This window comes from Vipera berus (genome assembly GCF_964194415.1).
Source record: "Vipera berus genome assembly, chromosome: 2".
Lineage (NCBI taxonomy): Eukaryota > Metazoa > Chordata > Lepidosauria > Squamata > Viperidae > Vipera > Vipera berus.
In genome coordinates, this window is record NC_138203.1 from 261,090,082 (window position 1) to 261,112,637 (window position 22,556).

Here is a 22,556-nt window from a genome sequence, read left to right on the forward strand (position 1 = left end):
GCATCGGCTTCATATATGGTTGAATGAGATTTTAGGACATTCTGTTAAATTGACTCCTGATACGTTTTTCTTAAGCTTAAAACCAGACAATCTGAATAGATCTGCATGGTATTTGATGTTGCATTTGTTAACGGCGGCACGGATTTTATGGGCTCAATATTGGAAGAATTTTGTTAGTCCTCCCAAGGATCTGTTAATCGAGAAATTTATTGATTGTGCGGAATTGGACCGTCTGACCATGCTGTTGAAAGATAAGGGGGATACAGATTATTATTTATCTTGGAGACCGTGGTATGAATGGTTGACAAAAAGGGATGGTTACAGGAAGGATTGATTCTACAATGTAACAGCAACTTGTCTAAATCATTAGAATGTTTATTATTATGTTGTGTATTTTTCTAAAAGAATTTTAATAAGCACTGCAATGTATTGTTATGATGTAGTTGTGGATGATTTCAATAAAATTAATATATATAGTCGATCGGAAGGTCGGCAGTTTGGCGGGTCGAATCCCGAGTGCCGCGTAACAGAGTGAGCGCCTGTTACTCGTCCCAGCTTCTGCCAACCTAGCAGTTCGAAAGCATGTAAAAATGCAAGTAGAAAAATAGGGACCACTACGGTGGGAAGGTAACAGCGTTCCGTGCGCCTTTGGCGTCTAGTCATGCCGGCCACATGACCACGGAGATGTCCTCGGACAAGCGCTGGCTCTTCGGCTTTGAAACGGAGATGAGCACCGGCCCCTAGAGTATATATATATATATATATATATATATATATATATATATATATATATATATATATATATATATATATATACCAGGAGTGGAGAAAGGGGTGGCAGATAACTGTTTGGTTACCTATTATTGACATTATTTGGGCAACCAGTAATTTTTGTGTAAATGGAATGGGCTGGCTCCATCTTAAAACAGCCTTATTTTCTGTGTCATGGCAATTTTGCCAAGTGCTTGTAAATGATAATCTCCTAATTAGTTCATGGAGAGCTTTTTAGATATATATCTGCAGCAGTTTCTATATACTCCTCCACTAATAAGTAGGGCTGAGCTTTGATGCTATTTATCTTCTTCTTTTTAGCACTGTCAGTATGTGATACACGGTTCCTGAGATGGGAATGACAGTGTCCTTGTCCTATAACCTTAATATCAAAGTGAGGCAGAAAGTATTAATGTTTGGCTTCCACAAATTGGCTTCTACAAGGGTTAGTCTTGTCTCACTGACCTAGATTTCTTTGGTCAACAGACAGGTAGATGATTGCTTTGATAGATATCATATTCCTGAGTTTTCAAAGAAAACTCTGACAGAATTGTTCACAAAGGTCTCTCAAACAAACTTAGCAGCCATGAAATAAAGCAACAGGTGAGGTTATGGATTAGTAACTTGCTAAAGAATGAAATGTAGAAAGTAAAGAGTAGGAATAACTGGAGAGTTTGCAAATCAAAATAAAGGTCTCCAGGATCAATGCTGGAAGAGTCCAAAGTTCGGGATGAGCAGTGTGGTGACCGCATTTGCTGTCATGCCATACTGTTGAGATCAATAAAATGAAGAGGAATTTGTGAAGAACTTCAAAAAAATATTTTTAACTGAGTGAATGTGTTCCTAAATGTCAAAAGTAAGCTCCATGTAAGAAAGTGTAATACTATGCATATTAGCACCAAATTAATCAATAAATCCAAAATTTTACACATATATTTTGGGGAATTGAACTGGCAGTAATTGATGGGTAAAGGGACAGTAGCAGCTGTAACAAACAGTGATGATGCTAATTATGAAAACCTATGCAATGACTTCATGTAAATATTGTAAAATGTAACCTTGTAGACAAGCTAGAAAATCATCTTTCCTGGTGGATAGCTGCATGAAAATGCCCACATAATAACCAGCCTCTGCTATTGTTTTTGTTTTTTTTTAAAAGCAAATGCCTTCTTATGAACAATTAGGAAGGGTATTAGGGGAAAAAACATATAGCAACAACTTTATATTAAAGCAATGTGAAAATGCCACTTAAGAGTAAACGTGTGGTTCTGGTGATCACGCTTGATGGATGTGGAAGAAAGGACACAAAACCAGTTAAAGCATCTTCCCAGGGAGGAAAAATTCTACCTCTTTTTGTAACTAGAGTAAAAGAGATCCTGTAGAGATATACACATATTACAAAAAAAAAAATGTGACTACAAAGAACATTTTGTTCTTCGGGGTATTGAAATTTAAGATCATCCTTTAAAACTAAGTTGATAAATTGGAGGTAATTACTAGACTGATAGCAAATCCCCTCTCTCCCCCCCTCGCTCCCTCCTTCCCTACTCACCCATCTTTTATTCTCATATTGCTGTATTATCCTTAGTTTTTTTCATTGTTTATTCTATTGTTCCATTACTTCGCTACTGTTAAGTTTACACTTCTTTTCATTTCTCTGCTTTTATTGTAAGCTGCCTAGAGTAGCCCCAAGGCAAGATAGGTGGCAAATAAATGTAACAAATAAATACATAAATAAAACTTATTAGAAAGAAATACTTATTTTATTGTTGCAGTGGGATTTGCTGCATCAGGTGTGACAGGAGCCCCCAGTTTAGATACTTTCAAAAAGGGACCGGACATATTAATGGAAGTTTGGTCTGTCTACTAATGTTAATTAACTGCTTATTATTTAACTGTCAACACTAGTTAATTAACTAGTTTTAATTACTGTTTATTGCATCTTGATTTGGAGGTAGCTTCTGGACAGGTACCCAAGAACTATCAGCACCCTGCCGATTTTGGATTATTGTGTGGCAGAAATGCTGGATCAGAAGTATTCTTCTTGGCCTGGTCCAGCAGAAAGGCTCATGTGTTTTTAAACGGAAACGATAACTTTAGCAAATACCCTGCCTTCCCTTATCCTTATTAACTGGCAAAATAATGTTCACAAAGTAAGGCTGTAACAAACCTTGACTGAGAGTAACTTTGAAATTATTAGATAACTCATTGGTGCCATTTGCTTTTTCCTGTTCTCTACTGCATTAGTACCAAACTGTTGTGAAAACAAAGCTGCAATCAAGATAGTTTGTCAGGATGCTACGATGTCAGGTTAGAACATGAAAATCTGCAAAAAGAGGGCTTGGCAAAACAATCACAGCAAATGATTTTTGCAAATGTGTGAACTCAATTTGGATATGTAATTATCCAAAGCAATTGCCATTTGGAAAGGTTGAAAATTGTAATTACATGCTTAGAAAAATAGCCCATGACCCAAGCCCACTCAGTTTCTAGAAGTTTTCATGTCAAACAAATAGAAAATTCAACTTCTACACTCAATTAAGTATGTGTTTGTTTTTAAATATCAAAAGAAGCTACTGAATATTAAACTACAAAATGTTTTAATTGACTTTTGAGATGTTCTACACAGCTTCCAGAGGAATAACTGTCCCAAATCAACTAGTGACTATTCATGCCCAGTGTAGATGGAGGGGCAGAGGGCTGGTGACTATTAGTTGGCATTCAGGACCCATCTGATTTACTTCTTGTGAAAGATGCTTCTGGTGATAACTACTTCGGAGGGGTAAGGAAGAGTAAGATTTGGCGGCACTGCTTTTGGGTGGTGTCCACTCTTGGGACAGTTTCCCTTGGAGATAACTTTTGCCACCTCTTTGATCTCTTAAGAAGCTGCTGAAAACTGAAATTTCCCAGAAACCGTTTGCTGAGTAAGAAGGCACAACTTTTTGATACTGTTGTGATTCTGTACCAGTCTGTGATCCCGGCAGCTGAGTCCGGGGAATCAAAGGAGGAGGAAGACAGGCCTGGGGAGCCATCAGAGTCGGAGGAAGGCTCTGATGAGCCCCCAGATTTACAATCTGATGAAGAACCTGGCCCCTCCACTCGTACTCAGGATGAGACCCAGATGTGCTGGGAAGCTGAGTCAGACTTTGAGGACGCACAGCTAGAAGACATTATAGATGCTCGTAAACGCAGACAGGCCACATGGGTAGGACAGAGGGAGGCAATGGGGAGGCTCCAGGGGAGGAGGAGAAGGCATTGAGAAGCCCCGCCTTGGGGCTGCATAACAAAAAGCGAATGTGTGTGCAGGCTGGTTGCTGAAGGCAGCCGTTTGCAAAGGACTCCAGTTTCAGGAGATCATGTTTGCTTTGCAGGTGAACTATTTCCTGTTTGACTTGTGCTCCATTTTGCTTTTGAACAATTCTCCATTGGAAACGTGTTGTGTTGCTTTTGTTTTTGGGGCAATTATCAAGTCTGTAATTCAAATAAAAGGGGTTGGTTTTCCAGCCTACTTGTTAAAAGAGGGGTTTGTCTTTGTGAAGTAACAAGGTCGGACATAGGCTGGGACACAATAGATACCATTTCTATTCTTTTCTCTATACCAGAGATCCCCATCCCCCGACCTGCGTCCTGTTCAGAACTGGGCTGCAAAAATGATGGGCGAGTGCATGTGCTGCATTTGTGAAAACAGCACGTACATGTGTGCATGCAAGATCATTCCTTCTCCCCCTCCCCCTCTGCTGGTCCGCCAAGACAGAAAGGTTGTGAACCGCTGCTCCATACCATCTTGCAATTAATCTCTTTATTTTTCTGCTTTTTAACTGATTTTTAATTTAGCAACTTAGTTGCTTATTCATTTATGTTCAGGTGGCTGTTTTATCTGCTCATTTGTTGACTCAGTATGGGTGTGTGCTTGTATGGTCTTGGTGGCTGAAGAGGGAAGTAAGTAAGTGAAAGGAGGAGTTCACTGGTTCTTGTTCACTATGAAGTGTGAATTTTTTATTTTTTTTTTTAATTTTAATTCCATTTATATCCCGCCCTTCTCCGAAGACTCAGGGCGGCTTTACAAACTTAGCAGTAGCCTTCATTCTATGTATATGCCTGCTTATTAGGGCTTTCACACACACCCCCAATGCTTTGTGGCAGTATACAAGCAACAACAACAAATAGTTATAAGCAGGCAGTACTAGGGAGATGTGGGTGGAGATTCCTCTTCCCTTATTTCTAAATGTTATTTCCAAGTCACATGAAATGCCTTTCCACGCCTTCCCACTAGAGCAGGGGTAGGCAACCTCGGCTCTTTTATGACTCATGGACGTCAACTCCCAGAATTCCTGAGTCAGCATGCTGACTCAGGAATTCTGGGAGTTGACGTCCATGAGTCATAAAAGAGCCAAGGTTGCCTATCCCTGCACTCGAGTCACAAGCTGCAGAAATTGTCAGAGGCCTTGCCTTTCATTCCTTTTCGCATTTCCCCGTCTACCCTCCAGTCTGAAGATTTTACTTGTTTCTAGCCCCAGAATCAATAAGAACATCCCAGCCTGTGACTCCTGCCTAAAGAAAACTTCAGGAAGAGCATAGAAATCAGGAGAACAGTGGGACTGTAGGGACTGAAACACACAGAAAGAATGTGGGTAGTCCTTGACTTACGACCACCATTGAGCCCAAAATTTCTGTTGCTAAGTGAGACATTTGTTAAGTGAGTTTTGCCCCATTTTTACGACCTTTCTTGCCACACTTGATAAGTGAATCACTGCAGTTGTTACGTTAGTAACACAGCCCTTAAGTGAATCTGGCTTCCCCATTGACTTTGCTTGTCAGAAGGTCTCAAAAAGTGATCACATCACGCCGGGACACTGCAACCATCATAAATATGAACCCGTTGCCAAGCATATGAATTTTGATTATGTGATCGTGGGGGACGCTGCAATGTTTGTAAATGTGAAAAAAGGTCGTGTCACTTTTTTCAGTGCCATTGTAAGTTTTAAGATCACCTTTAGTCAGTGAACAGTGAAAGAATATTTGGTCTCATCCTTTCACTCCTTCATTTCTACCCATCCTCCACGATCACCACCATCACACAAATTTTCCAGCCAGCAACCAATTCTCACATCCTGCCAGGAGGCTGTAGCTACAATTTATAAACTTCTTTTTACTAAGTGGTAATGAGCAGAATATGGGCTATCTGTCTGGAGTGGGATTCTTTGGCCTAAGCCGCTTGATTTCTGGCTTAAGTGAAGCAGGAAGCAAACTGAAGCATTGCCCATTCTGGCTTGCAATAGTTTCAGTGGACTAAGAAGAAGTCATAATTAGTCCACGGAGGGTAAAAGAAACAGAAGGTATTTTTTTTCTAAGACAGAGAGCAATGTGTGTCTCTGCCCCAAAGAGATATGGCAGTGCCCTCCCTGCCTTTAAGCTGCAAGCCTTGTCTGAAATCCCCAGAGAGTTTTGTGGCACTTAAAAGACTTAAGAGGTTTATTTTACATGAGATTTTGAGGATAGCATTTTGCTTCATTACCGAGGGGGGGGGAAATAACGGTATGTCAGAAACATGAGACTTACAACCATTAGTTTAGTGACCATTTGAAGTTACATCAGTAATGAAAAAAGTGACATATGTTCGGTTTTCACATTTATGACTATTGCAGCATCCCCATGGTCACATTATCAAAATCTGGGCGGTTGGCGACTGACTCGTATTTATGACCGTTGCACTGTCCTGGGGTCATGTGATCCCCATTTAGAATTTCCCAGCCGACTTCCGACGAGCAAAGCCAATGGGGCGGGGAAGTAAAATTTGTTTAATGACCACGTGATTCACTTAACAATTGCAGCGATTTGCTTAACAACTGTGGCAAAAAAGGATCATAAAATGGGGCAAAATTCACTTAACAACTGCCTTGCTTACCAATGGAAATTTTAGGCTCAGTTGTGCGCATAAGTCGAGGACTACCTGTATAGATAAAACCTGTGCTGCTAAATTAAACTTTCAATCATCAGCATTCGAAGTACATTTTTGAATAAATTTATAAACGTGTATTAGCTTACTTGCATGAATAAATATGACATTCAGTGAAACTTTATGCCAGTCTTACAGTCATGAACAGATTGTTCATCTGCAACAGGTCACCTTATAAGCCCAAGAGCAAAATGGAATGGATACCTGCCAATAAGTTAAGGAAGAGAAGCCAACAAAATTAATTAGAAACATAAATAGCTGAAATCTTAGTTATAAATAAGCTGATCCTGGAAAAGGTTCATTAGTTAAACATTGTGCACATTTATATTCATTACAGGGCTTTATCCATATTGGACAAATTAAAAGCTGTTTTGCAGATTACATATTTGATTCTGTATCATCTGGCACAGTTTTCTAGAGCTTGGCTAAAGCGGTCATCTTTTTATAAAACCGAACGTACAGAATAGTTTAAACTTGGAGAAACTGGCATTAGGATAATCTATTCAACATATTTTGAGTCTTCTATTAAGAAGACCTGCTCATTGAGTGGGTCACCGGTCTATTGACTTCAAATGGCCATAGCGTTTCTAAATGTCCCGCATTTCTTCGCGTGCTTGCAGGATCAGAAGTTGTTTTTTTTATTCATGGTTGCTCCCCTGGTGAGCGTATACACATCAGGGAGCCAATTACTCAGCCACAGGTGTTTTGTACCTCCCCCCCTTCTTTGGTCGACCCTGAGATCTCCTATTCTTGCTCTGACAACATCGGCAGTTTGGCCAATGAAAGCTAAGTGTTTTGCATATTAAACAGTATGTTTATTTTTCTATCCTGGTGCTTGATTCTTTTCTTTCTAACATGCACACACCCAGGATTCGCATTTTTAGTCTTATTAAGGATGGATAGAGTGCGTCACCACTCTGTTTGTCTCAACCGGCTGTATTCTTTCGAGTCGCCTCGCATTCGTTCCTATGGAGTGTGATTTTCTCTCGAGTGTCTGCTGTTGGAAGGGGATTACTATCAGTCCTATTAGCTACAGTCACTGCTCTTGTCATTGCCCGTGTTTTCATGCTGAAGGCTCTAAGTAGTTGTTCTTCCTCTTTTTTACATTCTGCAGTTGGGGGGTGATTGTGTAATTATGCAGTTCTGGTCTTGGTTTGACGGAGCGCTCTGTGAGTGCTCACGTTGTTTGCATTCACATCGTGTGCGCCGCTCCTCTTCCCATCCCCTGAGGGCTTGATACACAAGGGGGAGATCAATATTCCGATTGATCGAGGAGTGGTCAGAGAACCAACGTTCCTTGAATAATCGTCCGCCCTTGGTGTTATCACAGGTGATCGCCTCAGCCCCCGCCAGAATGAAGGTGTGATTGTGTGTGGTCATGTGTGCCCACACCTGTGAGTGTTGTTCTTGTCTTTTAATGGCAAGCTTGTGTTCGTGTACTCTGGTCCTCAGTCGTTTTGCAGTCTCCCCAATATAATTACAATGGCAGTTTTCACATGCCATCCTGTATATGACTGAGGACTTCTCTTCATTAGGGAGTGGATCTTTGGGGTGTATGATACAAGCCCACAAGGTCTGATCAGGTCTGTGGACAACACCAACCTTGTAGGGGGCCAATATGCACGCCGTGGCTTTGGATACACCGTGAATGTAAGGCAGTGTTATCCCTGCCATCGAGGTCTTTTCGTGCTGGTGACGGGCAGGTTCACCTGATCTACTGTATTGCCTGATAAAATTTGGTGGATATCCATTGCTCCTGCAGACACGATAGAGGCGGCGCCTTTCTTCCTTTTTTGCCTTGCTCGTGCTGCAGTGCACGTCCACATGCTTAAAAAGCATTCTAATACAGCTGACCTTGTGAGTCGTGAGGTGATTGCTCTTGTAATGGAGTATCCTGTCCATATGAGTGGATTTATGGTAAACAGACGTGTGGAGGGAGCCGTCAGATTGGCGGTTGACCAGTACGTCTAGAAAGGCCAGAGCCCCAGCGGATGTCAGGATAGATGGAATTAAGTTCGTAGGTCCGCAGGACCTAGCACTTGTGGTAATTAAGGACCGCTTACAACAGCATGGGGTGGGGCGGCATCATGATTCACTTAGTAATGAAGACCTCCTACAGCTGATGACCCTATGCCTGAAAACTTTTTTTACGTTTCAAGGCACCATTTACGAACAGGTGAAGGGCACCCCTATCGGGTCCCCCATCTCCGGTGTCATCGCAGAGGCGGTCGTGCAGCAATTGGAGACCGGGGTAATGTCCACGTATCATCCCAAGTTTTAGGTGAGATACATGGACGACACTTTTGTGGTCATCAAGAGGCAGGACAGGCTGATGAGCGAACCTAATGAGCGAACTGTTAGCTCTCATGGAACCTTAAAGTATTACTTGTGTAATCCTTTAATTACTTCAGGTTTCTTGGCTAATTTCAGTGTTAAATTTTTACAACATTCTAATTTCAAACAAAATGCAGTAAATGATAATAATGTGTTTTTCTTCCAGATATAACCTTGGGTTTTATTTAATATTTATTTGAGAAAATAAAAATATATACAATTGAATTATGGAGCATTGTTTTAAAAAGTGCCCGTTATCAGGAAAGAAAAAGCAAATAGAAGCTAACACTGTCAGATACTCACTATCTTGTGAGCCAGAAAAGATGGCAGGGAATATTGTTATTTTGCGATTAGTCTAGTCCACAGAGACAGCATTTTGTGGAAAGGCCTTTTAAGTGTCTACTGTATCATCTCAGAATATTAAATATGCTCCTAAAGTTTCTAATGAAATCCAAACTTCCATAGAAATTGTAGTAGTTTGAGAGGACAGAAAGTAAAAACAGAAAAGAAAGACAAAGAAAAGAGTGATCAAAGAGAAGATGCTGTTTTAGAGAATACGCTTGAGTGAGTTAACAAGGACAGCTGTTAGCATTTTAAAGGGGAATTGGAAAGGGGAGACCCCAACTATTTTTTAGTTTAAATGAAAAATATATATTTGGTAACCTGTGGTCTTGGGGGGAAAAGAAGAAAAAAATCAAAGTCTTCAGCTGATCTCAAAAAGCTGATCTCTTAAATATGCTCAAAAAATTCTAATAAAATCTAAAACTCCAATACTTGAAACCAGGGATGTTGAAGATAATTTGGCGTTCAAAAACTTTACAGTATTCATGTCCTTAGGAAACAAAAGAAAAGATGGGCAGGAACCTGCAGTTGTGATCCACAATTTGTGTGATTCTGTCTGAAAACAACTTATCATATCTTTGCAGAAACCATAATTGTAGTGGTCCTTCAAAAAAAGAATAAAATATTGGATATTCAAAAAACTTCAACTCCCCCCAATGAAAAAGAAGTAAAATAAGATAACATTCAACAAATTGCTAGAAATACTGGCTCTCCAGAAGGAAGAGAAAGCCAATGAATGAATATGAATATTTGAAGCAAGAGATGTTGAAGATATTTTGCACCACTGGTACACAAAAACAGTTTTCATGTCCTTGTAAAAAAAATGGTACAGTCTTAAGGGGAAGAAAACAAAAAGGTAATTGTAAGGGACAGAAGGAATGATATTGAAGAACAGAGGAAGCAACCCAGCCAAGACAACAGATAATACTGTAGAAACATACAGATATGTAACCCAAGTAAGCATCTCAGATGAGACCATTCCTACTTCTGATAAAGATAAAGGCAGTGGGGAGGTTCATGCAGACTTGCAAGATTCTGTTACTGTAAGCATATAATAAAAGTAGCATTAGCAATCATGATCACAAAGACTGATAAAATATATCTAGGTTAAGCATGTGGGTATATTGGTAAAATGGGCCTACTTGACCAAGCATTGAAAAAATGGGAACAGTTTTGGCATGGTCTTCATTATATTCTAAAGTTCACAGCATGAGAAGATTAACATGAACTCCAAGTTCAGAGAGACAATTATGGTTTAATAAATCTGGTCACATGCCTTCCTTAATTAAAATAAAGCAATTGAAGGATATAGTTTATTCACAAGGCATAAATTAAGCAATAGAAGGGAAACAGATGTTGCATTCTATGTCAGAAATATATATACCTGCTCAGAAATCCAAATGAATGAACTCGATAGTGTAGAATGCATCCATCTTAAATAGCTCCCTTTTTACGACCCTGTAATCCCTTAATTTGGGGTAGAGTCTGGGCAGCTGGATGGAGCTGATCAGATAACTTTCTCAAAATCAATAATGTAGTTGTATACTATCGTCCACCTAACAAAACAGAAGATATGAATGTATTAGCCCTGAGAGGCAGGCCTGTTCAGGAAACAGACATTGCAAACACCACAGGGACACTACTCTATTGTTATAGGGCGTAATGACAGAATATTGAAAACCTGTCAGAGTGTCCCTTTGCCCCTATTTATACCGAACAGGACAAGGCAAGGTTGTTCTGTGTTTATTTTCACACTTCCTGTTTCTAAGGATATTTATATATCTTTGTTAAGGTTATCTCCAAATTCCTATACAGAATCCGGCTTTCCAGAAGAAGATCTTCCAAAGAAGCATAGAGCATTAGTGATTGGAGGTATTAATTACTGTCAGTTTCTATTGAGAAGTGACTTTTGCCCCACTTTTATGACCTTGCCATAAACCTTGCAAGGCAGTTTACCAAACATCCAGACCCCAGTTTCTTATTCAAAAGACCACTTCTTGATAAGACTATTAAACAGTCCAGAAAAAAAACAACATCAATGATATCAGAAGCTGCCTGGCAGAGTCACTTCATAGTTTTTGGATTAAGTCATTCATTAAAGGCAATCAAAGTAGCTTCAATACGATATCCCAGCTGAAATCTCATAGAAAATGGATTCACATAATCGCACCATTGAGATGCACCTGGGGGGGGAATGAAATCTGATTTTACAGTTTTCCTGAGTCTTCATCAAAGGTCTTATTACATCTACGGCAGCAAGACTTTTAGTAGCGCAATATTGGAAGAAGGAGGAACTGCCTACTATAGAATAGTGGACTTTGAAAGTTTCCAACTTGGCGGAAATGGCAAAGATTTCAGCATATTTGAAAGAACAATCGCAACAGAGATATATGTGGAATGGAGAAGATGGATCGAATATATTCAGAATAAATATGGGACTAAAAAGTTTCATTTAGCATTTGAATAAGTATTAGTTTTATATGATGTATTATTAGTTATTATTTGTTAGTAATATAGTTATGTTTAAGGGGAGTTAAAGTGCGATAGAATTTAATGGGTTTTTTTAGCTCGTTAGCATATTTTAGCTTAAGTTTGTAAAGTTTATACCCTGTATTCAGCTCTGGGAAGTCGGAGGGGGGGAGGGTAAGGGAGGGTGAGGGGGAGGGAGGGAGTTTTTCTTTTTAAAAATGTATTGTAAAACCTTTCAATAAAAAAAGGTCTTATTACATCAAGGGAGGACTAGGGAGGGAGTTTTTCTTTTTAAAAAATGTATTGTAAAACTTTTCAATAAAAAAGGTCTTATTACATCTAGGGAGGACTAGGCAGCCAACACATTTCTCTTGTAATGAAACTTGTTCATCTCCATTAACCTGGTAGATTTGATATGTCCACATTGTAATTATTCCATTGGCTTGCTCCATTTTGCTTTTTTCTCCTCAAAATTCCATTGCATGGGAGTCTTCATTGGCTACATTGGCTCTCACTCCTGCTTAAAGGATTGTCTATGGAGATTCTCAGTCATCCAGGTCATGGTTGTCCCAAAGGTGCTTTTTCAAAAGGCACCTGGACTTCCTTTGTTTTTCTTTGAAGATGTTTCACTTCTCATCCAAGAAGCTTCTTTAGTTCTGACTGAATGGAGGACAATGGAAGGATTTATATTCCGTATAGTCATCTGGTCATTAGCAGTCTTTCTGAGAGTCATTGAGTCCACTTGGAGGTTTATCTGTGCTCGGAGAGTCATCTGAATAGTGTAAATGGGTGTGGAGCCTTCTTGGAACTGCTGAAAGGACTGTGTTGTAAACAGGAGATAGTGGTGTCATAGCATTTCCCCTCTGTTGAGAGAGGATTGTTCAGTCTTAATGAAGATGGCATCTTTGAGACTGTCAGGACCCACCTCAATCCACATCTTAGGAAATAAGAACTCTTGGATGCAAGTTTAGTCCAAAAGGAAAATGTTTGACAGCTTGCTGGCAATGGCTCGGAATTCTTGGGTATAATCAGCCACTGCTCGCCTGCCCTGCCTCACCGTTTTGATTCTCTCCCGGGCCTTACGGTCAGCCAAAGGATCCTCGAACCGTCGCCTCAAAGATGACATGAATCGGTTGAAGTCGTTGAGTTCTGGGGCGTTGGAGTCATGCAAGTTCACCACCCAGTCTGCAGCCGTCCCGTCCAGGGCAGATTGCACAATTCGGATGCGTGTTTTGTCACTGGGGATGTCCCGTCCGTACTCTTCCATGTAGCTGAGGACTTGGGTTAGGAAAAATCCCAGTCGTGATGGCTCCCCCTTGAATTTGACTTCCAGGGGCGGGAGTCTTTGGCTGGAGCGTTGTCTGCGCCGTGGCCGGTATCGCTCCTCATCCTGGTCCCCATCTGTGGTTCTGGGGGGGGTGGGTACTGCTGAGGCAGCAATTCCTGTTCCATTGGATGGCCCCGGGGTTTCAGGTGTTGGATCCCCTCCGTTACCTTTCCAGTTGCGTCCCCAGGCGCTGCCTCGGTTGCGATTTTCAGCTCTCTCCTCCCTCAGTGAACTCAGGGTTGCTTTCATCAGATCAATGGCCTTTTCCAGGATCCGCTCCTCCTCGCTGGCGTGCAGGGAACTCTCCATCTCTTGCCTCCATTCCGGTTGGTGGTTACTACGCCTCAGGGTCGTTTCTCCCAAAGCCTTTTCCCACTCACTTTTCCTTCCAACGCCCATCGACCACCGGGGTTTTCGGTCGTACTGCTCCACCGCTTCTTCCCCGGGGGAATATGCTGCTTCAGCTTCCCATTGTCTCTGGGATTCCATTTGGGGGGAAGACTCCCCCTCCATGGGGCTTCCCTCCTCTCTTGCTTCGTCGCCAGACATTTTATTTGTTGCAAAGTCCCCCGGTAAGGTTTTCTCTTCCAGGTTGACTCTTAAAGCAGATTCCGTCTACTGTCAGGACCCACCTCAATCCACATCTTAGGAAATAAGAACTCTTGGATGCAAGTTTAGTCCAAAAGGAAAATGTTTACTAGGATGGAATCGATTGTGGGAATACAAGACGGAATCTGAGAAAAGTTACATTTCAATCCTATATAAACCATTCCCATTTCAGCCCCTCCCCTCATCCATTTGGTCAGGCTCTCGTCAGTTGCTAGGTGTCAGGTCCTTCCATGGGAAAGGGAACTCTCCTTGGTTTTATGGTTATTGCTTTCCTTTTCAGTTGTAAATGAAGATACAATCCAGACCTGTCTGTCCCCCCTCCCTTCCCCAGTAAAACATCCTCTGTTGTTTGAAAATCGCTTTAGTAACCATCCTCTCCCCCCCCTCGGAGAGATGGCAGAATCCCCAGAAATAGCACGTTGTTCTACCTATACAATTATGAAATGTGATATAAATGGATTCTGACAGATCCTTTCTGTCCAGAATGTGGACTTCTATGTTGTGTCATGCATTTAAAGGGTTATTTTTCTATTTTTTCGATAAGCTGTCCCAGGAATACTGCTACCTACCAACTGGTAACCTTTAGACTAAGAAACAGCACTTTTAGCTTAGATATCCAAAATAAAGGAAAATATTCTGATTGCTAAGACTTTCCTGAAATTGTTTATCAGAAAGAGAAAAGCAAGCAATAGGAATTGCTAACCTGATGAAAAAGGGAACTTAATAAACTTATAAGTCTAAAACTTTACATTCTGGTAGAATAGAACTTTCCAGTTTTGAAATTAGAAATTTAGCTAGTTTGAAATTTTTGGAAACAAAAAACAGCATATTAGGAGACAAAACTGTGACTGTAGCCAGTTAGTGAGGTTCAGATATAGTTTCTCAAGCATTATTGGAGAACAGCTTAAATGGCAGTAAGCATGTGGGTTTCGTGTTTGGAAGTAGGTGATCAGAAGAGGAAACTTGACATGTTAATGTTTTGCATCTATTTTTAAACAAAGCCCATATGATATTACAGATGCATTTTTAGAAAATGAAAACATATAATGATTTTCCTTTTTAGAGATGCAATAGCATTTTCCAAGATTACACAGGCTGAAGGGAGCTGGGGGGGGGGGAAGCATGATTATTGAAGGCTTGTGGTTTCTCAATTCATGTAAATTGAAGTCTTTCGTAAGTTTGAAATGCTATGGAAATCAAGTGAAGAGTGCATAGCGTTGAAATAAAATTAACATGTAAAGTGATTTTATGTATTCAGCTTGAAGCGACTATGAATTTGAGAAAGAAATCTCATTACTTATCTTGTAGAAGGATAATATTTAACTTCTCCATTTGCTGTCCTTGATATAAAGCTTTTACACGTGAATGATGATTTTCTGTGGCTGCCCAGAAAGCTTTTTGAATTGAGGGAGATCAATTTCTATCATCTCTGTTCTCACCTTTTTTCTCTTGCAGGATAACTGATTTAGGAAATATTAAAAGAAGATTGTATTTATCGACGATTCACAAAGAATTGTCTGTAACCCCTCTGCATGCAAAAATCCCTCTCTTTATGATCAAACGCAAAATTGTAAGTATATTTCCTTCCTTGTTCAAATGATTATTGTCATGTACTTTCTACTTTCTATTGCAATGCTTAAATATTTGGTCATTCCTACCAGTGATCCAGCATATCATGATTACCAGAAATTGTCTTTCTGGTTAATTTCACATATTTCTTCAGAATTAATAGTACAGCAATGCACCCAATGTAGTACAAACTGGATCATCATTAGACACTTCTGTGGCATGAAGATTAAGTAGATTCGTGGAACACGAGATCAGTCATGAATCATACAATCATACTGACATGAATCATACTGACAATTTCCAGGTGCTGTTTGTTCAGCCCATTTCTATTCAGTGGATGAGAACCAAAACACAATTTCATGCCAAGCATTGCAATAATGCTTTGTTGTTAATTCTGTGTGCATAGCACCTTAACTGCTTGATTTAAGTAAAAAGATATGATAGAAATTAAATAAAAAACATTGAACAAGGTATGCCAAATATTATAAGAATTAGAAAAAATGATCGTGTACTATGATGATTTGGTTATCTCTGCAATTACATCACTAACAATTAATTCCAGCTAGAACTAGTACATTTCCAGACTTCTGTGTGAACTTTTGGGGTGGGGGGGTAAAGAAAACCAAATAGAGTTCTTAGATTCATATATATAAGGAAATAAGCTTCAGATTTAATTTACAAAATTACGATATCCTGGAAATCATTAATTTCATTTCATTCAAGCAATCTGTACGTAGTAAAAACAGCTAGTATTTACTTAGTGACTGCAGTTGGTCCAGCAATGTGGTTGCTAAGCAGCACAGTTACTGAATGAAATATCACAGGACCACAATAGGCTTATAACATCTCTTCCACTGGGGTCAGCTTCTCTTGCATGCATTATGCCATTAATTATCATATCCTTTGCTGATGGTATCCGTGTTTTCGGATATCCAGATATTCGGATATCATGTTTTTTGGATAGTTTAATGAAGAGAAGGACGAGGGGGAACACGAACGCAGTGTTCCAATATCTCAGGGGTTGCCACAAAGAATAGGGAATCAAGCTATTCTCCAAAGCACCTGAAGGCAAGAGAAGAAGCAACGGATGGAAACTAACCAGAGAAAGACGCAACCTAGAACTAAGAAGAAATTTCCTGACAGTTAGAACAATTAATCAGTGGAACAACCTGCCTCCAGAAGTTGTGAATGCTCTTTAAGAAGAGACTGGACAACCATTTGTCTGAAATGGTATAGGGTTTCCTGCCTGAACCAGGGGGTTGGACTAGATGACCTCCAAGGTCCCTTCCAACATCATCATCATCATCATCATCATCATTATTAAATCAAATATGAATATTTGTGTCATATAATCCCCCAGACTATTTACATATGCAGTGTTTTCTTGCAGAGGTAATTTTGGGATATTGTTTTCTTCTTAAAGGAAAAAAAAAACATCCAGGAATAAGAATAGCTGTTTGTTTTTTGAAAATTGAAATTGGTATGTTTTATGCATCCCTTAGAAATCTTATCAAATTAATAAAATGTCTAATTTTTTAATCTCTTTTCTACAGTCAGTTAGAAGTCAGGAATTAATTTAGCTATGTTTTTAATTTTTACTGCAGATTTTGTTCTGAATTAATCCTATACAATATAAACATGTCCCTTCATTTCAGTCATAATAGTTTCCTTTTTGTACTCAAAAAGCAAAAGCAAACATTTTAATCCTTACCTTTGATATATTTTGGTCCCAGCCAGTGAAATCTGTTGAGGTTTAAAGAAATGACAATAATAAATAATGATCCAGGAAGATGAATTTCTGTGCTCCTAATAGTTGTGTTTCTGAAAACCAGGGGGAAGATGAAACAAACAAGTAAACAAAATGCTCCAAGAAATGTATTGATTTTTTGCTACTGGAACCTTTTTTCCCCCCCTTAAACTAATAATAGGGGGCAAACATCCTTAGTTGAATAAAACATTATGTAATGTAAATACTGTAACTTATATTTTACTTCTCTAAAATAGATTGGAATGTACTTCTGAAACACATTAAATTAATTGTTTCAGTTTCGATTCCTGCAGCTTATAATGTATGTTGATTAACTATAGAAACCAAATTTTATAAATATAAAAGCATACTCTAGGTTGGGGTTTTCAAACTTTGTGGTGCTTGACTACCTGAAAAGAATACATATAACCCTCCTATGAATAGAAGAAATTACCTTCTTGTTGATCCTAATTAGTGTGCCAGGTATCAGTTTAATATGAGACTCTAGAAAGTGTACAGAAAAGAGCAACAAAGATGATTAGGGGACTGGAGGCTAAAACATATAAGGAATGGTTACTGGAATTGGGTATGTGTAATTTAATGAAGAAAAGGACTGGGGCTGATATGATGGCAGTCTTCCAATATCTCAGGGGTTGCCACAAAGAAGAGGGAGTCAAGCTATTCTCCAAAGTGCCTGAAGGCAGGACAAGAAGCAACGGATGGAAACTAACCAAAGAGAGAAGTAACCTAGAACTAAAGAGAAATTTCCTGACAGTTAGCACAATTAACCAGTGGAACAACCGGCCTCCAGAAGTTGTGAATGCTCTTAACACTGGAAATGTTTAAGAAGAGACTGGGTAGCCATTTGTCTGAAATGGTCTAGGGTTTCCTGCCTGAACAGGGGGTTGGACTAGATGACCTCCAAGGTCCCTTCCAACTTTATTATTATTATTACTATTATTATTATTATTATTATTATTATTATTATTATTATTATTATTATTATCGTCATCGTCATCATTATCATCATCATCAAATGGATTCCTTATTCCATTGCTTTTCGTCTTTATACATGCCATGCCAGGGCCCTATCAAAAATTGGACTCTGTTGTTTTGCCCAAACGGTGTAGGACTGAGTTCTGACATTAAACCAGGTTTCTCAATACACCTTAAAATCAGATCATTTATAGAATTCTGGCTTGCACAAATAAAACTGGATCACCACATGGAGGTGCACAACTGCCGTGTCCAACATTCCAATTTGGGAATGTTGCTTAATTGTGCCATGCAAGAGATGATACAAAATCTAAATTAGGGCCTTCTAAATCAAGTGATGAAGTGATCTAATTCCTTTAGATCAGGGGTGTCAAACTCCTGGCCCATGGGCCGGATGCGTCATGGCGAAACCATGCCCACCCCATTGCCAGCAATGGAAAAAAAGTTGCAATATGTCGTGACACATCATGTGATGTTGCGAGTTTGACACCCCTGCTTTAGATGAAGGAAGGAAGAAGAAAAGTAATCACTGGCTACAATGAGTGCCATATATAATTTTCCCTTCCTGTGCACTTTTAACACTTAGCTTTATAGAAACACATTTATGAGAGGTTAAACCAAAGATCTGATACTGGTCAAGGTATCAATTCATAAATAAGTCAGTACCTCTGGGGAGGGTACAGCCAAAGGGCAAAATATCTTTATTATCTTAATGTATCCTTCATAAGAGCATTGTTTAGAATGCAGTATTGCAGGCTAATTCTGCCAGCAGTTCAATTCTGACTGACTCAAGGTTGACTCAGCCTTTCATCCTTCCAAGGGCGATAAAATGAGGACCTAGCTTGTTGGGGGCGATAAGCTGACTCTGTAAACTGCTTAGAGAGGGCTGTAAAGGACTACAAAGCAATATATAAGTCTAAGTGCTATTGCTAATGCTATCATGGTGTGAATAATACCTAAAAACTACCTAAAACTAAATCTACCTTAAAACAAATAGTTCCCTTCCTTTGAAGCAAAGTACAGCTGAATCTTGTGGATTGGAAACCTCCAGGAAAAACTAAAATTGTAGGTAAAACTGAGAAACGGGGGGGGAACCAAAAACAGATATTGACAACCTGTCAGAATCCATTTATATCATATTCATAAATGGAATGTTTCAAACATTATTCCATGGATTCTGCCATCTCCCGAAGAGAAGAGGATAGATGTGTATTGAACCGGTATTAGGCATTTCAAAGGAAAGGAGAAGCCTTTTGAACTGGGGAAACAAAAGGGGGGGCTAGCATCTGACTTTTGTCACGGAAGACAGCAATAAACATGAAGGGTCCTAAGTTCCTTTTTCCCACGAGATGGATGATACGAGAGAAAGGATGGGGGACTGACCAAATGGGGTTAAGGGGGGTTAAACCGGGAACTCTTTATAAGGGTTTACTTCATGGGATAATATTAAGTCCTGTCTCGTTTCCTACAGCAAGCATGTCATAGTAAAGATTCTTTTGGGAATAGATTTGACTCCAAGAATTTTGTCTTCCTAAGACGTGGTTTGGGGTGGGTCCTGACAACAACCACTTGCTCATTGGTGTGAAGAAAAATACATATATGTGTTCCTGAAGTCACCAAGAGTCAGTCTTACCTTGAAGGAGAATTGGTTTTAATTACATCCTGGGGGGAAATCTTACACAGGAAAAAAAACAGATAATCCAAGAATTGTATTATGTTCATACATATGTTCATATATTTGATTAGTGGCTTGACCTCATCATTTTGGCAGATTCTGGAAAGATGTATTCAGACCATCCCTATAGCCATTATAGCCATTGAGAGAACATGGATGGCATTGCATTTTCTCTAAATCAAGTATTAAGATAATTAGGAACAACTGATACATCAATGTATCTATTGGAAACATTTGGAGTCATGGCTTAAGCGATCACCAAACCCTTTTACACCTGGTCGGTTATTTAAAAGTGATAGAAAAATTAGCCTGTTCTGTAAGTGGAGTTTCAGCAGAGCACATCAGTAAGAACAATGGCACACAGACGTTTATAGTAATCTGGGAAACTACCTTGGGGATTATGATTAATGAACCCAAATGGTCCCTTAAAACCTCATTGGAGGAGTTGGCAAACCAATTATTGAAATAACATTTCACTGATGTGGAATTTCTACATTATTATGTAAACTATAGCTCTAGATCCACAATTACCATTACTTTGCAGAGCAGGACCTGTGGCATATTTGGAATAAATGAATTTTAGATATCATAGCTGACACACCTAACTTGGTTGATTTTAAGAACCTGATAGTAAGCCATCTCAGAATGGCCTTGTAGTAAGTAGCTGAAGGAAAATGAGCTCAAATTTCACCAAAAATAATCGGTTCCAAAATAATTAGCTTTAAAAAAAACCTGAACAACCAAGACATCAACCTTAAATTAAACTACTTAATTTAATGGAATTACATAGATACCAGTGAATTATCCTCTTTTTTTCTTGCACGATATCAAACCCATTATGCACTAACTCTGTACCTTGGTGCTATTTAGAGGCAGATAGGACCAGACTGGCATATAAACCAAGCAATAAATACAATTGGCTTTAATAGTGAATTTTATTGAAAATTAGTTTTACAAATATCTCTCTAAACTTTTTTTCTCTCCTTAGTGGTGCAATTTGTGCATTGACTTGGTGGCATTTACCAGTGAGATATTCAAAGGCGCTGTTTTTCAGTCTTTGGATGGCATTATTGTTTCAGCCAACTGTAAACTGCGAAAAATCTTCACACTGAAGTCAACCCCCCTCAACCCCACAGATGACGATGGTACGTTAAGCTTGACTTCCTGGAAGTCCAAATGGCTAAGGTGTGCTTCCTGATTCCAGGCTTATTTTTCTGATCTCTGTGATGCATTATCTAAAGGGTTTCAGATGGTTTCCTGGCAATTAATGGGTACATAAGACATCCTAAGCACGTTTCTATCTCATGGATAGTCAGTGACCTTTTCTAAATGTGGTTACAATTGTGGTTCAGCATTTATGTTTTTATAAAGCAGCACTTTTATTAAAACTGCAGGGAAGATACTTTTTCAACTTTCAATTAGCATACAAACTGCTAATAATCTACCTTCAGGTAAGTGTTTCATTAAACACTTTGAAAGAAAGCTTGTTATTCAATTATCAAAGGGTTTGGGGGTTTTTTCACTGAGTTATGTCATTTTCTCAAGGCAGCTTCTAAAATGAAAGTGCAAAGACTTCCCTTGTAAAATCTGGCCATTATGGAAATTGGACTTTTGAGAAAGAAGAAGAGTTGATGATAAACTGCACATTAAGTATCTTCCTAATATATTCATGAATTCGTATTATCCGTCAGCTGCATATTTTATTTGAACTGTACACGTCTCCTAGACTAAACAATAGAAAACATTGTTTCCATCCTTCAGCTCTGCTTATCAAACTTTGTGTTGTATATCATCCAGCTGATCCTTTCTTACCTCATTGCTTTCTACCCAGACTAGAGACTTCAGTCTTCAAATGTGCTCTACGAAAAAAAACAATAAAGGTTTTGGGAAACAATAATTAAAGAGCTGCTTTTAGTTTTGTTATATAATGTGAATCTTTTGTGGTTTGTCTGAGACTCCTTGCTTTGCTTCATATATCTTTTTTATGTTGACTTGTGTGTGGCTCACCCAAAAATATTACTCACTGTTTATTGCACTATATTCTGGAATGGAATGGAATGGAATGGAATAGAATAGAATAGAATAGAATAGAATAGAATAGAATAGAATAGAATAGAATAGAATAGAATAGAATAGAATAGAATAGAATAATAGAATAGAATAGAATAGAATAGAATAGAATAGAACAGAACCTTGGCAATCTTCTAGTCCAGGGGTAGGCAACCTCGGCTCTTTTATGACTCATGGACTTCAACTCCCAGAATTCCTGAGTCAGCTTGGCTGGCTCAGGAATTCTGGGAGTTGAAGTCCATGAGTCATAAAAGAGCCGAGGTTGCCTACCCCTGTTCTAGTCCAACCCCCTACCTTGCTTTAATATAACACTTCCTGCTTTATTAGGATTTATGCAAGAATATTTCCTTAGGGTAGTATGTCAGGCCCCAATAAGCAAGGTTTGGCATATTCTCATTTCCATCCAGCCACCTGTTCCATTTTTTTTTTGCCAGAGTCCAAATTCCAGAGAACCTTTTTATCTATTTTTTTTTTGCCATCCTGGTCTACTTCTTAGTTTGCTTCTCTTTAGCATGCTTCCTCTTAAAAGATTATCTTGACAGCTGTTATTATTTCTTCTCTGGTCCATGAGATGTAAGGACTGTGACTGTTTTAGGAGTTGTACTTGACTCATAGCTCCCAGCAACATTACTTGAGGAACTTTATGGAACAGGCTTCAGCTTTCTAAGGCAGTATCTCAGTTTTCTTTTGG

The 22,556-nt window shown here is 39.2% G+C and overlaps 1 protein-coding gene across 1 annotated transcript in view; it reads left to right on the forward strand.

Annotated features, from left to right (window-relative positions):
* Nucleotides 1–22,556, forward strand: part of CFAP20DC (CFAP20 domain containing) — a gene marked incomplete at its 5' end in the record, with an annotated part of 184,909 nt that overhangs the window by 42,688 nt on the left and 119,665 nt on the right. Inside the window, 2 exons of the mRNA XM_081319078.1 lie at nt 15,264–15,378; nt 20,784–20,940. Coding sequence (XP_081175204.1) covers nt 15,264–15,378; nt 20,784–20,940 — 272 coding nt within the window. The remainder of the gene's footprint in view (nt 1–15,263; nt 15,379–20,783; nt 20,941–22,556) is intronic.